General features: G+C 40.4%; 1 protein-coding gene and 3 pseudogenes across 2 annotated transcripts; 1 reads left to right on the top strand and 3 right to left on the bottom strand.

Moving 5' to 3' along the window:
- The first annotated feature begins 19 nt into the window (after positions 1–19).
- LOC104790681 (putative CCR4-associated factor 1 homolog 9 pseudogene) lies at positions 20–1,236 on the top strand (annotated as a pseudogene). Its single transcript, XR_015558931.1, has one exon. The product of XR_015558931.1 is annotated as a putative CCR4-associated factor 1 homolog 9 pseudogene (transcript).
- Positions 1,237–4,197: 2,961 nt separating this feature from the next.
- LOC147942487 (uncharacterized) lies at positions 4,198–5,279 on the bottom strand. Its single transcript, XM_087456079.1, has 3 exons — positions 5,055–5,279; positions 4,468–4,893; positions 4,198–4,404 (listed from the first exon to the last, which is right to left on the bottom strand). Exons 1-3 carry the CDS (start codon positions 5,277–5,279, stop codon positions 4,198–4,200), a joined length of 858 nt encoding a protein of 285 aa, XP_087312205.1.
- Positions 5,280–5,282: 3 nt separating this feature from the next.
- On the bottom strand, positions 5,283–6,982 carry LOC147942486 (uncharacterized; annotated as a pseudogene).
- Positions 6,983–8,866: 1,884 nt separating this feature from the next.
- On the bottom strand, positions 8,867–10,502 carry LOC104698818 (putative CCR4-associated factor 1 homolog 8 pseudogene; annotated as a pseudogene).
- Between the last annotated feature and the right edge of the window lie 5,833 nt (positions 10,503–16,335).

Here is a 16,335-nt window from a genome sequence, read left to right as displayed (position 1 = left end):
AGTTATTAAACCCAATACAGAGAGAGTGGCCAAGTTGGACCGAGGAGGAGTCAAGTTACGTTACAGAGTCAAACCGCACAACACAACTTGACGCGTTTCTCTCGTCCCACGTCTTCTTCTTCCTCGCAACTCCTCACTCTGTAGTCTCTGTTTCTCATTTGCCATATATATATTCACAACACACACTGACTCTTATCCCCAAATCATCAACTCAAACCTTTTGTAAATCCAATTCTTCAATGGCTATCATCAAATCGAACAAAGATCACAAACCATGCGGTGGTGGCGGCGGCGTTTTTACCACCGTCGTGACTCGCGAAGTCTGGGCGGAGAATCTCGAATCTGAATTTAAACTAATCAGCGAAACTATCGACGATTATCCATTCATCTCCATGGACACTGAGTTCCCCGGCGTGATTTTCAAATCTGATCTCCGATTTACAAACCCCGGCGATCTCTACAGTCTACTTAAAGCTAACGTCGACGCGCTCAGCTTAATCCAAGTCGGTCTCACTCTCTCCGACGCCGACGGTAACCTCCCGGATCTATTCGGTGACGGACGGCGGTTCATTTGGGAGTTTAATTTCCGAGACTTCGACGTGGCGCGTGACGCACACGCTCCGGATTCCGTCGAGTTGCTCCGTCGGCAAGGTATCGATTTCGAGCGGAACCGCCGCGACGGGGTTTGTTCGGAGAGGTTCGCGGAGCTGATGATGTCGTCGGGGCTTGTTTGTAACGAGGACGTGAGCTGGGTGACGTTTCATAGCGCGTACGATTACGGTTACCTTATGAAGATTCTCACGCGCCGTGATCTGCCCGGCGCGTTGGGGGAGTTTAAGCGCGTGATGAGAGTTTTGTTCGGTGAGCGCGTGTATGATGTGAAACATATGATGAAGTTTTGTGAGAGGAGATTGTATGGCGGTTTAGACCGGGTTGCGAGGACGCTTGATGTTAACCGGGAGGTTGGGAAATGTCATCAAGCCGGTTCGGATAGTTTGCTTACGTGGCACGCGTTTCAGAGGATGAGAGATTTGTATTTTTCTCAAGATGGGCCGGAGAAGCATGCTGGGATTTTGTATGGGCTTGAGGTCTTTTAAGGGGTGTACTGATTTAAAAAAAAAAATTCAATTGATTAACTCAATTAATCCTTGTAGCTAATGTTCTTTTGGTAAGAGGAAATATATATTAAAAAAAAAATAATGATACATTTTTAAATACATTTTTAAAAATCAAAAACTCCTCATATAAATAAATCCATGTGGATTTGAAAATATATTTTTAAATTATATAAATTCATGTGGATAATAAGTTACTTTGAAAGAGATCTAGCAACATTACAGAGTGAAACTTTGTTGGTGACAAAAAAATGAATAGTAAAATACAAAGTAGAAACTTTTTATTTTGTCAAAAGATTAATTACATGCATTTGTCTATACTGATTTGTACATTGCGTCTATGTGAGCACATTAATTCCTTTTCACTTCTTTTCTTTTTTTTTTTTTTTTTTTTTTTTTTTTTTCTGAATGAATGAATGTGAAATTTTATTCACCAAAGAAACTATTTCTTACAACATTGTTATAAGTTTAATGAACAAAGAAGTTTTTGAGTTTCGAACAACCAGTTCTAAGTTCTACCGGAGAACCACAGCACAAGGATGTCGACATATTTCCTGTTTCCGGAGCGGAGGAGTAGCAGAAGTCTGTTTCTAATGGTTTTGTCGATTAACCGGTGTAGGCGAAGGGCAGAGATTGGGTCTTCACCGTGTCTACGGTTATTACGCTCTCTCCATATTGAGTGAATGGTTGTCTGAAAAGAGTATCTCAGAAAAAGCAGAGAGTGGCTGGCAAGGGAGGATCCTGAGATGAGTAGTTGAAGTTGATCCCAAACAGAAGCTGACTGTCTCCCAAGGAATCCGGAGGTGATCTGTGTCCAGATTTGATGGGAATAGGGGCACTAAAAAAATAAGTGATTTCTTGTTTCCAGCGAATCATGACAGAAGACACAAGCTGAATTCACATGGATGTTCCATTTCAACATTCTATCACCTGTAGAGAGTTTGTTGTGCAGTCCAAGCCATGTTATGAATGCAAACTTTGGTGTGGCTTGTGAGAACCACACTCCTTTTGCCCACTCACAAACTGGTTGGTCGACGCGAATTAGCTTCCAAGTGTCCCCCGTCAAAAATTTCGTTTTGAACCCAGTGCTAGAATTCCATAGGTTCACATCCTCCAAATCAGGCCGGCGTTTGGATCTTGCTACTGCAATCTCTGTTTCAACATTGTTCAGAATCTGAAGTCTATGTCTTCTGCATCGATGTGTGTTAACCACTAATTCCACTGTTGCTGTTTTCGGAATCCCTAGATCAATACACCCCCTAGGACCGATAACATCAGCTAGAGTTCCCATGGGAGACCATCTATCATACCAGAACGATGTGTTCCGGCCGTTTTTTATTTCCATTCGATGAAAAGTTTTTGCAAGGCCTCGTAGCTTGAGTAGCTTCCTCCACATCCAAGAACCATTATAAGATGTTGCTTTTAAGTCCCAAAAGGATTCTTGACGGATAAGATTTGTATGAACCCACTGTCCCCACAGCGACGTCTTAGCAAGCAGACGCCAAATGAGCTTAAGTCCATAGACTATGTTGGTTTCCTTGAGTGGCCTGAGACCCAGACCACCCTCACTTTTGGGAAGACAAACAACGTGCCAAGATACCTTTACCTTATGTGGATTTAGGATTGGTCCACTCCAGAGAAAATCAGAGCAGAGTCCTTCAATTTCCTTTACACACTTGCCCGGTAAACGAAAAGCAGAGGACCAGAAGTTCACAATGCTCATAAGGACCGATTGTATGAGTTGCAAACGCCCTCCATATGATAGTGCACGGCTCGTCCAAGTATTGATCCGTTTGCAAACTTTTTCAATTAGAGGCAAGTAATCAGTGCTTGTCATTGCTTTGGTCATAAGAGGCAGTCCAAGATAACGTACCGGTAGCATTCCCTCTGCAAATGGGAAATTTCCTCTGATCTCTTCCTGCACTTGCTCTGATATTCCAGCCATATATAAAGTAGATTTCTCGAGACTAATTTTCAGACCTGAAATCTTGGCAAACTCATCGAAGATAGATATGACTCCTTCGACTGATCGTTTGGTGCCTTCTGCAAAGACCATGAGGTCGTCTGCAAAACACAAATGTGTTAAGAGGAGGTTGTGGCATCGGGGATGATAGCCAAACTTATTCTCTTCCGCTGCTTTGTTGATCAAATGGGAGAGAACTTTCATGCAAATTACAAACAAATACGGCGAAAGGGCACATCCTTGTCTTAAGCCCCGTGAGCTACCAAAAAACCCTGCGAGCTCACCATTCACTTGGACGGAAAAAGTTGCTGTTGATATGCATAACCGAATCCAGTGTATGAATTTATCTGGGAAATTTAGAGCCTGTAATGTGTTGAGCAAGAAAGGCCATTGCACCGAGTCAAAGGCTTTAGAGATGTCAATCTTCATTGCACATCGAGGAGATATGTCATCTTGGTGATAATTCTTAATCAGTTCAGACGCAAGTAAAACGTTCTCCATTAGTAAGCGGTCCTTGACGAAAGCAGTCTGATTTGAAACAATAATCTCAGGGAGAAGGTCTTTTAACCGGTTTGCTAGGATCTTCGAGATTACTTTGTAGAGGACATTACAGCACGATATAGGTCGATAATCTTTCATAACTCTAGCATCCTCTTTCTTAGGTATCAAAGCAAGTATGGTGGTATTAACACCTTTGGGCAGAAAACCTTTCTGAAAGAAAGATTGAATCGCCACCGTGAAGTATTTGCCGTTGACTGACCAAGAACTTTTAAAGAACTCACTTGTATACCCATCAGGTCCAGGACTCTTGTTCGCTGGCATCGAAAACAGAACTTGCTTAACCTCCTCAGCTGAAACCTCCTTTGTCATCATTTCCCTATTCGCCCCACTACAGCGGAAATGTAACAAAGATTGAAGTGTGTCAACTGAGATGCCCTCATAATCTGTTGGAACCTGACCAAGGAAATCCGAGAAAAAACGAGCTGCTTCTTTCTTGATTTCATCTTGAGTGGTAGCCATCGAGCCATCCGCACAACCGATTTCTCGAATGGCATTGTGAGCTTCGCGAGCCTTTACAGCATTATGAAACACGGAATTATTTTGATCACCAACTTGTAACTAGTGTAACTTCGACCTCTGCTTTAAGAAACTCTCCTCAAGCTCGGATAGGTGATGCCATTTCTCATACGCTGTTGCTTCCTCCGCAACTGCATCCATTGTTGGATTAGCGAGAGTCGCTTCCTGCTGAACACATAACTTTGCATGAGCAACCTGCGTTCTCTTCACTAAATCTCCTAGCGGTGCACGACTGAGTTCCCTGATGATCTATTTTAAAGCCTTAAGCTTTTTTGAGAACCTAAACATCGCCGAGGTAGAGTGGAACAGAACCTCTGTTTCATCCCAGTATGACTGAACGAGAGGCAAGAACTCTGGCATGGAAGCAACTGAGTTGACAAACTTGAAAGGCTTCTTTACAGCAGGGGACCCCAAATCTAACTGAATACGACTTCGTAGATGGTCGGAGCATCCCCCGGCCTCATAAACACAGTAAGCACGTGGGAAATGACGAAGCCAGATGGCATTAATGAGAACACGATCCAGCTTCTTACAAATCAACCCCTCGTCCCTCTTAATACACCAAGTAAAGAGAGGGCCATGGTATCCCATATCCGATAGCGCACAATATCTCACAACAGCCTGAAATCTCTCATACCTGGCGGCAAGGTAGGTGAATGAGTAAAGAGAGAGTGCTCCTCTGAATCCAAGATCTCGTTGAAATCTCCCATAAGCAACCATGGCTTGTTCTGAAACATTCTAGAATCATGATGATTCCGCAAGTCTGTCCATAGAGTCCTTCTTTCTTCTACTGTATTTTTTGCATATATGAAAGAACAAAAAAAATCATCCTGTTCTCCTTCCAACAAGACAGAGCAGTTTATGATTTGATCGCTCTTAAAAACAGGAGTCATATGTACCGTAGGTCGCCACACTACCCAAATACGACCCAAACGGTGAGACTCATAGTTTGACATGAAAGACCAATCCGTAAAGACCAAATGTGCAATAAGATCTGCTTGCTTCTCCTTGACCCGAGTCTCCAATAAACAACCAAATTGCATTTCTTTATTACTAGTCCAAGCACGAACAACGGAATGCTTGATAGATTTGTTGAAACCACGCACATTCCATGAGAAACTCATCATTTATTGAGTTGGTTTGGAAAACTTCTTCGTCAAAGTAACTGGGAGGGTATCCTTAGTTACTTGAGTTGAAGTTTCCGATGTTTTGTTTTGGTTTTTCTGTGAAATACGTGCAGAGGGAGGTCGTCCTCCCCCCCTCCTGGACGTGATATCTCGAGCATCTTGACCATGAGTCGTTTCCTTAGCCTGCAAGGCCACTCCCCCGTCTGTAGATTGTTCTTGGGGCGCTTGTGTTTGATGTGTTTGATGCTCTTGATGTGCAGAGTGATCGGCTTCACTAATGTCACCTTCCTCAGGGAGACTAAGAACTGCAAACTTTGAAGCAGACACTATTGAAAGTGGGGCATCCTTCACTACAGGGCCCTTAAGAGGGCTTCGCCTTGAAGGAGAAACAGTAGACCACTCATCCGGGGAGTCTGCTATCGTAGTTGCTGTTGCAATAACCAGTTCATTTATGGCTACTGATTCAGTGTTGGCTTGTTCAGTTCCTTGCAAACCTGAATCTGAAACCGAAGCATCGACATCATCCTCCGGTTTCGTAACTTGCTCGACACTCTTGGTGAAACCCCCAGCAGATTCTTCCGGAGAGTCAGACACTTCACTCGCTTTATTATGCACACATCTAGCTACCAAATGGCCCCATTTCTCACAAGCAGAGCAGCGGGGAGGCAACCAAGGGTACTGGAACTCCACCCAAAAGTCTGAACCATTCTTAGAGAAACAGATCCGTTTGGGCAACTCCTTTGTAAGATCCACATTAACAAAAATCTTTGCAACATCAAAATTGGAACATGCCTCTGTTTCAGGATGCAGCCGCACAGGTGCACCCACAGCACTGGTTAAGAAACTTAACCCTTCCCATGAATATAGATGCATCAGAACCTTCCTCAAATGAACCCAAAGGGGAATGGATGTTTCCTCCGGCTTGTCCTTCTCAGTGATCGGGGACCACTTAGACACCACCATCGGTACCTCAGTAATAATCCACATACCTCGTTTGAGAATTCTGGCTTTAACCATAGGGTCACGCACCCGAAATCTCAAGGTTGTAGAATTAACCTCATAAACATCAATCGATGGATAGTCTGCACTCTGCTTCCAGATTTTGTTTAAGATAACGTGGACCTTTCCGACATGAGGAGCTGTTTCCAAGAATTTTCCGATCAGGAAATCTTCCCAGAGGGGTGTAACATTGTCGATAACTTCATCAGGGATCTCAACTGTAATTTTCCCTTTTGAGGTCGTGAGACTAATATCAAATTTTTGAGCACCTGCTTATTTTGCACCATGGAAACCCACGGGCCTTCATCCTAGGGCTAATAGCCTTCGACGAACCCTCAGACTTCTCCGACATCCCTCCTCCTGCCGCCTAGCAATGCCGGCAAGCAGACTTTGCGAGCAAGAAACCCTAAAACCCTAATCGCTCAATAATCGCCCTACTCAGCAAAACGCACCGTCTCAATGACATAAAAAGAGCGTTCCTTTTCACTTCAATAAAAGGCAGAAGAAAGTTAGCCAAAAAGAAGAACATGAAAATGTCTATCTCTCTTTGTTTCCTTTCCTTTCGTTGTACTCTTCTTTAGGAAGTTTTTACCGTCGAAAGGGAAGCTGCCTCATCGGAAACTTACACCAACTTGGAAAGGTTCTTCATAAATATTTTCACAAAATCTCTCAAGAATATGGACCGTTGGTGGCTTCTCCATTTAGGGGTAGTTCCTGTGATCCTTGTCTCCTCGAAAGAACTTCCACCAGTGCGATTTTGTGGATATGGAGAGAGTGGAAGAATTGGTGTTTGAGTCAGAGACCAACCTTGGCACCTTGGCGTTAACCGACTTCTTCCCTGGAGGTTGGCTCGTAGACCGGATCTCTGGTCATCATTCGAGGGTACCAAAGCCGTTTTCAAACTCGCCAAGTTCTTTTAACATGCGATCGATGATCATTTGAAGTCTGGAGAAGCTCAAGATCACTCGGATATCATCAGTATCATGTTGGATATGATCAATAAACACAAAAAAGCCGATTCTTTTAAAGTCACTTATGACCATGTCTGTGAGTACAAATAATTATTCGTTTCTAACTTGTATAACAAGATTATTATACCTTGGGAAGGAAGTTAACTTAAGATATTGAAACTAGTTGATTGGTGAGGACATTCAGAGAAGACAGCAAGGGGTTGAGATGAGGTTATTGAAGTGTTTCAGTGAGTATCTGTAAGGAATAAACTGGAGGAGACAAAGGCAAATTGATGCTGGGACTGTCTCAAGACAAGTCTATTCAAAAAAGGAAAGAAATTTTCTTTTGTGTGTATCTAGCTTGATACACAACATCTCAAAGTTGGTGTTAGAAGCAGAAGCTGAAAAATAATAACCTAGTAAGGAGAGATAAATGCAGGAAGTTCGAAGTGCATTTTGAGGGACAATGATTAAGGCCTTGAAATCAGCTGTCAGCATCAAGTGAAGATCACATAAGTGTCTCGATAGTCTAATGGCGATGGTACTAAGTTATGGTGGAGTTTCGCATGATTGAGAAGCAATGCAGGTTGAGGTTACAGCTAAAAAGTGCATCAAGTAGCTGTGCACGTTTTTTTCATGGTTATCACAAAGTTTTGCTGATATGAGACACGATAGGAAAACAAGGTTATGTTCAGGCTCTGGTTTATTGATATAGTTGTTGTAAAGGTAATCTCAGGTTTAAGTGGTTGTTAACGAGCTGATGAGATTGACTGCAAGTTTTAATCAAAAGGGTTTCAGGTTATGAAGCAAAGAAGATTCAGTTTCTGCAATATTTGATTCAAGTGATTCAGAGGATTTTGATCTCGGTGGTGCACATGAGTAAATCCTAGAAGCTAGCTAGGGAATCATGTTTTGCAGAGAAACAATTGGTACATCAATCATTGTAACATGCTTATGGTCTGAACAGAGTTACAGAGGCAATGGTTTTAGGCAAACATATTTTATTTTTTAATCCTTACTACTAATCAACTTTAAAAGAACATAAAATATATCAACTGATGTTAGAAGGACTGTTTGTGTTGGCTATGAGTGCTTGCCCACATGACACTTCACTAACTACGTATTTTTGCCTTTACAATGATCAAATCCGGTTTCAGGTGAGAAGACAAAGTAATTGATGCAATGACGTGGATGGTGATCTTGATCTAAGTAGGGCAGCTAATACTCAATTTAAGTGGTGGAGTAAGCACATAATCTAAATATCACATTTGTATTCTTGATTATTGGAAGAAACCATATATACCCTGAGTGAGTGATCCGGTTGCAGAGAAAATTCTTTGTGTTGTTTTATGCTTCACTACCATCTTACACAAAACATGTCTTGAGATAATTATAAAAATTTTAGCTCTCAAAGAGACTTCATTACTAGGGAAACCAGACACTGGTTGTGAGAAACTTGTCAAGAAAGAAAGACAAAAGTGTGGAACTAAACAATAAAGAAAAACTCATCTTTTCATCAAAATCAAATTGGATACAAACAGATACATTGAGACAATACTAACAGGAAGAGATGTGTTGTGGACTAACACTAAACACATCAAAGTTAAACGTTTAAGAAGTGTTTTCCTTGAGATTTTAATACATACATAAGCTAGGCCCATAGCCAAAATCACCAAAAGGAGGAAACCCAGGAACAAAGATCGGATTGAGTAGCGGAAACGGCGGTGGAGGAGGCGGTGGTGGTGGGGGTGGACCGTAGCATCTGGTCATCATCGCAAGGTGGATCTGTTTTTGTTGTCTGCGCTTTAGACGATCAGAGATGATTCTATAGCCGAGTCCATAAACAAAGCCTTCAGCCTCTTGCACATCGTGGAAGATCTTAGTCATCTTAACGAAAACCCTAGCGGTTAATTCGCTATCTGAACCGGCGTGGTGAGCGGTACCAACACGGTCAAGTCCCAACGCATCTGCTAGATGCTCTAAACCTAAACGGCAACCAAGTCCTTCGTATCTACCCGCTATAGCTTTCAGATCAAAAACAGAGCCGAGGGTTCTAGCTACGGCTTTCGCAAACATGGCAGCAGTCACGGGTAAAGACTCTCCTCCGGTGAAACACTTCAACATATACGCGATATCATACGACCCGTGAAACGTCACCCAAGTGATGTTCCCCGTCCTCTTCAGAATCCAAGAGAGATCATTGAAAAAACCGTCGATTTCAATTCCTTGGGCCCTAATCTTCTTCAGATCTAGACCGTTGCGTTTTAGGAACTCGATGGATTTCTCGTTTCTCGCGTCTTCAGCATCTCCGAAATCAGAGAAGTTGATCTCCCAAGTTCCACCGACTCTTCCGTTGCTGTCGAACAGAGTTAGACCTAACTGGATCAGTTTCGTCCTGTCTACGCTGTAACTCATGTCGGTGTAACGTTGATCATCCGAAGCGTGTTGTGGTGTATCCCTTAAACTACCTGGAAACTCTGTATCAAACGCTATAAAACGGTAGTTTCTTAAACAATCTTTGATCGAACTCATCTCTTCCTTACAATTCCACCTCCAAATCGAACTCATCTTTTGTTTTTTTTTTTGTTTACGAGCAAAGAGAAAAATACTATTTATTATCTGAGAGAAAAACAATATATATATAGTTTGTAGTATTTTTGGAAAAAAGGAAAATTTCCTTTTTCCAATATTGTTGATTTTATTATTCCCCTATGACTTTGATTTTTTTTTTTAATCATTTACATGAATACCAATTTCTCTTTTACAAACACAGATATGGACGAGAAAAAAAGGAGGTTCGAAACAGTTTTTTTTTTTTGGATTAGTTACAATTAGAGAATTTCTTTTGCATTCTAGAATTTTGGACATCTTTATTTATTTTTGCTTTGGTTATTAAAAGATATAAAGTCAATTAAACCATTTTTTCAATATATGTCATCACTTTGAGTGTCACAAGACATAAAACTCAACATAATAAAAACAAGGGAGATTGAAAAAAAACTAAGCAATTGACACACTTTTGGTCTATAGGGCACTTTAGTTATGTGAGAAAACACACATATCCCTTACTACATATTCTCAATCAAGTTATAATTATGAAGCGACATCGTTTTTGTATTTTAGTTGTAAAAATGGTGGAGAAGATTAACTCGGAATGGGATATCCGTCTTCCCCCATGTATATTTGCCACCGAAAGATACCAAGATGCGAAGCTAAACAATTCTATATGGTTCCACCTCCAAATCTCACGGCAATGTTTCATCCAACTCATCTTTTGTGTTTTTATTTTTATTTTTACGAGCAAAAAGAATAATATTATTATCTGAGAGAAAAACAATATATAAATAAATTTGTAGTATTTTTGGCAAAAAGGAAAATTTCCTTTTTCCAATGTTGTTGATTTTATTATTCCCCTTTATATGACCGTTTGATGTTTTTTTCCTGATAATTTACATATACGCATAATGCCAATTTCTCTGGATTCTATGGTATATCTGGAAAGCGCGCAAGGATAAGCTCTTCAGTAATCTGGATTCAAACCCCCTTGCGATTTTGCTGTTAGCGGAGGATGAGGCCAAGGCATGGGCTCTGGCTCAGACAGAGGATATGGTATTAGCATCGGATATTCCTTCTGCGGCTGATCCGGTGGAAGGGGGGATTAAGGGTTCCTAGGTCTCTCTCGAGTTATACTTGTTTTGTAGATGGTTCTTGGAAAGCTACAAATCGTTATGCGGGTAGAGGATGGTTCTGCACATCGCCCAAGAGTGATGTCCCTACTATGGGAGCTGCCAACCTTCGCCGCAGTCTATCCCCTCTCCATGCCGAGGTTGAAGCCCTTATATGGGCTATGCGCTGCATGATTGGGGCAAATAATCAATTTGTCGTCTTTGTCACCGACTGCTCCGACTTAGTGAAGATGGTGTCTTCGCCTTCAGAGTGGCCAGCTTTTACGCCTTATTTGGAGGACATACAGACGAATAAAGAGGAGTTTGCTTCTTTTTCATTGGTCTACGTCCCTCGATCTCAGAATTGTAAAGCGGATAATCTTGCGTGCCAAGTTCGCACAGTTCCGCACTTAGTTACCTATGTAAACAATATTCCGTCGTTTTGGCTTGTTTGAGCCAATTTTTTTTGTTGTTGTCAAAAAAAAAAAAGGTGATATTTTTCTTTTAGCCACCGTTCTTTAGGAAAATAAAACAAAGTTGAGATTTGAATATATTTAATGCTTGAAAGGTGCTTATTACAGACAAAAAATATAAGCCACATAAAAAAACTGTTTTCAAAGAGGTTTTTCAGAACTTTCACTAGCTATATTTAGTTGTTATTTTTACATCTTAGTTATATCTCTTTACTTACTTCACAACTGTAGCAAAAATTGCGTTTAATTGAAAAAGGTTTAAACAATTTTATTCATTACATGCAAATGTTTTATTAACAGGTTTTCAATAAACATTTTTAAAATAAAAAAATTTTAATATAAGCAAACCAAATTTTTAATCACAAACATTTATAACAAAATAAATTATTAAAAATTTTCATAAAAAAAAAAGTTCAGCCCGCGGTTTTTCGTGGGTTAATACCTAGTCTATACTATTAAAAGGGAAGCATTTTTAATAAATAGACATAAAGTACGAGATTATTACAATGAAATGTCACTCAAATAGGAATAAGAATATGTATATTCTTCAAGTCAAACAGTTTGATATTAATTGTACTAGCCACATAAAAATTGGAAGCAATTAAAACCTACCATAAAATCTAAATAAATCAACCCTCATAATTAGAGTAGAATTAAAACAACCAATTAAAACCTACCCACATAATTAGCACGTCAAACATTCAATCTTTAAGTCCATCGATTAGTAAAATTCAATCTTACATTATCTTCTAAAATAATAAAGATGCGTTTAATTTATAAGGGAAGTTAACATAATCTTAGCAACTTAATGTAGGAAATCTCGCAAATGAAAACCAAAATCTCTGAAAGTTAACATAATCTTGGAATGTGATCTTAGTTTAATTACTTGCATAATCTTGTAGTCTCATTTCAAAATACTATAAATGATAGCGAAAGAAAAAAATATTTGCAAGAAATAATTAAATAATTTACTACTCCCGAAATTAACAGCATACATGATCAAATATTTGATTGGATAGTTTCAAATACTCCCAAAATTTTAGGAAAATTTGAATTACTGATTCACTAAAAATACTGATTAAAAGATATTTAATCAATATATGCTGTTAATTCAGCTTTTATTTTGCGTGAGAAATCAACTTAATATGCAATTAAGTATTTATTTGTTGAGATTTTGATCCTACTAACCCTAATTATCTTAGAGCTATATATATCTTCTTAAAGTTAAACACATTACATAAATCGTTTCATAAAAAAAATATTTTTATCGGCCTCTAAAAAAACTAACCCTCCATAGCTTGGAATACGAGTGTGCAATGGTTTTAGAAAAGAAAACGGCAGATGATGTTGAATATGTAACTAAGCTCCATCATTAATCTCCTATATTTTATATGGGGTGAGTTGCCAAGATTAGCTGAATTTCGCGAATGTTATTGTTCGTTCTTTACATCAATTTATACACAAGTCATTGCTCCTACAAACCAGGAGATAACTATAAATCAAAATATCAAACTTATCTCTTAAATTTAATCTATGATTCTGAGTATATCCTAAATAGATTAGTAATTATCCCAATACTCCCCCTCAAGGTGGAGCGTGAAGATCGCGAACGCCCATCTTGCCAAGTAGACGTTGCAATTGTTGGACTGCGAGAGGCTTAGTGAGGATGTCAGCAATCTGATCTGTTGTACGAACATGAGGCGTAATAAGAGAGCCATCTTGAACCGCATCTCGAACAAAATGACAATCGGATTCGATATGTTAAGTTCGCTCGTGAAACACTGGATTTGCGGCGATATGAATTGTTGCCTTACTATCGCAAAAGAGATACATCGATTCCTTTTGTCGAATATGAAAAGCTGCCAAGAGCTCCTTTGTCCATTTTAGCTCACTCAAAGTCATCGCCATTGAGCGATATTCAGCTTCCGCGGACGATCGAGAAACCGTTTTCTGTTTCTTCGTCTTCCAAGCAACAATTGAATCGCCCAACATAACAAGATAACCAGTTATTGATCTACGAGTAATAGGACAAGCATTATAATCAGAATCACAGTAAGCAGTAATCTGTAGATCACTAGCAGCACTCAGAAGAATTCCTCGACCAGGAGAACCCTTTAAATATCTGACTAAACGGAGAGCCGCATCCCAATGCTTTTGACGAGGCTGCTGCAAAAACTGCGCCAAAATATGAACAGCGTAGCTGATCTCTGGTTTTGTAACAGCCAAATACACAAGTCGGCCTACCAGCCAGCGGTAACGTGTCGGTTCAGTAAAAAACGGACCATCTCCATGAGCCAATGTGTGGTTTTGCTCCATTGGTGTACCAGCTGGCTTTGATCCGAGAAGACCACACTCCGTCACAATGTCCAATGCATACTTCTTTTGAGACAAATAAATACCGTCTTTTCCTCGAGTAACTTCAATACCCAAAAAATATCTCAACACGCCCAAGTCTTTCATATGAAAGCATCGATTCAAATAAGCTTTGAAGCTTGAAATCAAAACAGAATTATCACCACCAACTATCAAATCATCAACATAGACCAAGACAAAGAGCGTTTTACCTCCACGAACTAAAGTGAACAGAGAGTAATCTTTATGGTTTTGTGTGAAACCAAACTCAAGAAGAGCTTTGGACAGCTTTGCAAACCAACAATGCGGTGCTTGACGAAGACCGTAAATTGATTTCTTTAAGCGACAAACACGTTTATCATCAACAGTCGAGAAACCCGGTGGCAATTTCATGTAGACTTCCTCCTCTAAATCACTGTGTAAGAAGGCGTTGTGAACGTCCATTTGGAACAGTTCCCAATTCTTTGCGGATGCAATCTCAAGAACGATACGAACCGTCGTCATTTTAACAACCGGAGCAAAAGTTTCCCTGTAATCGATACCTTCTTCTTGTCTATTACCAAGCGCAGCAAGTCGAGCTTTGTGACGTTCAATCGTACCATCGGAATTGAATTTAATTTTATAGACCCATTTGCATCCAATCACCTGTTTCCCTGGAGGCAATTCGATAACATCCCATGTGTTATTTAATTCAAGAGCATCCACTTCTTTCCCCATTGCTCCTCTCCAAGTATCGTGTTTGACAGCTTCTTTGTAAGAATTTGGTTCTGTCGTGGCATCAACAGCTGCGGAAAACGCCTGTATAGAGGGAGATAATCGATGACATGAAAAATAGCGAGTTAAGGGATACCAACACGAACCTGAAGACGATGATGATGGGATGGAGGAGGCGTGATGGGTGTCGTTATAAGCATGAGCGGCGTTTGTGACATACGGAGCTAAACACACTGATTTTATTTTGAAAGATGAACCTCTTCCTAATTGCTCTGTTTGCTGATGTTCTGCCGGTTCTGCAGATTCTGCAGATGAAGATGATGAAGAATCTGCAGCGGGAGAGGAAGACGACGATGGATCTGCAGGTTCTGGAGTCGACGAAGCAACCACGCCAGCAGATGTGGAATCACGAGCTGCTTCATCAGACCCGGAATTGTGAGCTGTTGCAGGTGTTAAACTTTCTCCCCCTGTGTCATGGCTTCCTCCCCCTGTTTCATGGCTTCCTCCTTCGTCAAACTCATCACACTCATCGTCATATAGCACTGGTGATGGAGAATGCTGAGGAACATCAGAACTAGCTGTCGGTAACGGTGAAATCTGATATGGAAATAAGTGTTCGTGAAAAACCACATCTCGTGAGACAAACATATGTTCTGTTTTTAAATCCATAACCAACCAGCCCTTCTTCTCCATTGGATAACCCAGAAAAAGACACCTCGTGCTACGTTCATCAAACTTTTCCTTCGCGCGATTAATCTTCCGAGCATAACACAGAGTTCCAAAAACGCGAAGATTGTCGTACTTTGGAGGAGAACCCAAAAGAAGCTCATATGGCGTTTTGTGATCCAGAACCATCGATGGAGTCCTATTTATCAAATAGGTTGCTGCTAAAATACTTTCTCCCCAAAATTTCTTTGGCAAACACGCTTGAAACAAAAGAGCTCGGGCGACATTCAAAATATGTATATGCTTTCTTTCCACTCTCCCATTTTGCTGTGGTGTTTCAACGCAAGAAGTCTGATGTTCAATAACACAATCAGCAAAATATCTTCGAAGATACAAAAACTCAGCACCATTGTCGCTTCGTATAATTTGTACTTTCTTTTTAAACTGTCGTTCTACATATGAACAGAATGTTTTCAGCGCTGTAGCCGTTTCTTTCTTTTCGAGAAGCAGAATTGTCCAAACAGCTCTAGAAAAATCATCAATAATTGTTAAAAAATACCGTGCTCCGGATGTCGATGGTTCCCGATAGGGTCCCCATAAACCACAATGAATAAGAGAGAAAGGAGCAGCTGCTTTATTAGAACTACTTAAAAATGTGTCTCGAGTTTGTTTGGCGCGTAGACAAACACCACAAGATCGTTCAAAAACACCCAAAGAATTAGAAAAACCACCAACAGAAGCTAAAACAGAAAGCACTTTAGACGAGGGGTGTCCCATTCGATGATGCCACAAATCTCTACTCTTCACTTTTCCAACGTGACCAGCTTTGACCGCAACCGCTCCATCATAATGATACACCCCATCACGCTCCTTACCCGCACCAATCAAAGTCTTCGAAACGAGGTCCTGTATCACACAAAACTTTTTAGTAAAGAGAACAAATCCAGCTACATCACGTAAAAGTTGTGCAACGGAAATAAGCGTGATCGATAGAGTGGCTGAATAAAAAACGTGACTCAAAATCAGATGTCCCCCAAGATTTAATTTGCCGTGACTTGTAGCCCAAGCAATCTGACCGTTGGGTAACGAGATTGGGCAAGGGGAAATCTGCTCAACATCACTCAATAGGCTCACATCTCCCGTCATATGGTGAGACGCGCCGGAATCGAATATAATATCATGTCGTCTATCTTTTCCAAAAAGAAAAAGTTTATCGTTCTTACCAGAGAGTTTT

Source organism: Camelina sativa, chromosome 6, assembly GCF_030686135.1.
Source record: "Camelina sativa cultivar CO46 ecotype springtype chromosome 6, ASM3068613v1".
NCBI classification, from domain to species: Eukaryota; Viridiplantae; Streptophyta; class Magnoliopsida; order Brassicales; family Brassicaceae; genus Camelina; species Camelina sativa.
This window is presented reverse-complemented; position numbering and strand designations above follow the sequence as displayed.

Excerpts from the sequence above, each read along its gene's own strand:
- LOC147942487 (XM_087456079.1), bottom strand. The coding sequence starts at position 5,279 with ATGAGTTTCTCATGGAATGTGCGTGGTTTCAACAAATCTATCAAGCAT. Across the intron at positions 4,894-5,054 it reads GGGTAGTGTGGCGACCTACG|AATGTTTCAGAACAAGCCAT; the intron begins GTACATATGACT and ends TCATGATTCTAG. Across the intron at positions 4,405-4,467 it reads CATACTGGGATGAAACAGAG|ATCATCAGGGAACTCAGTCG; the intron begins GTTCTGTTCCAC and ends GCTTTAAAATAG.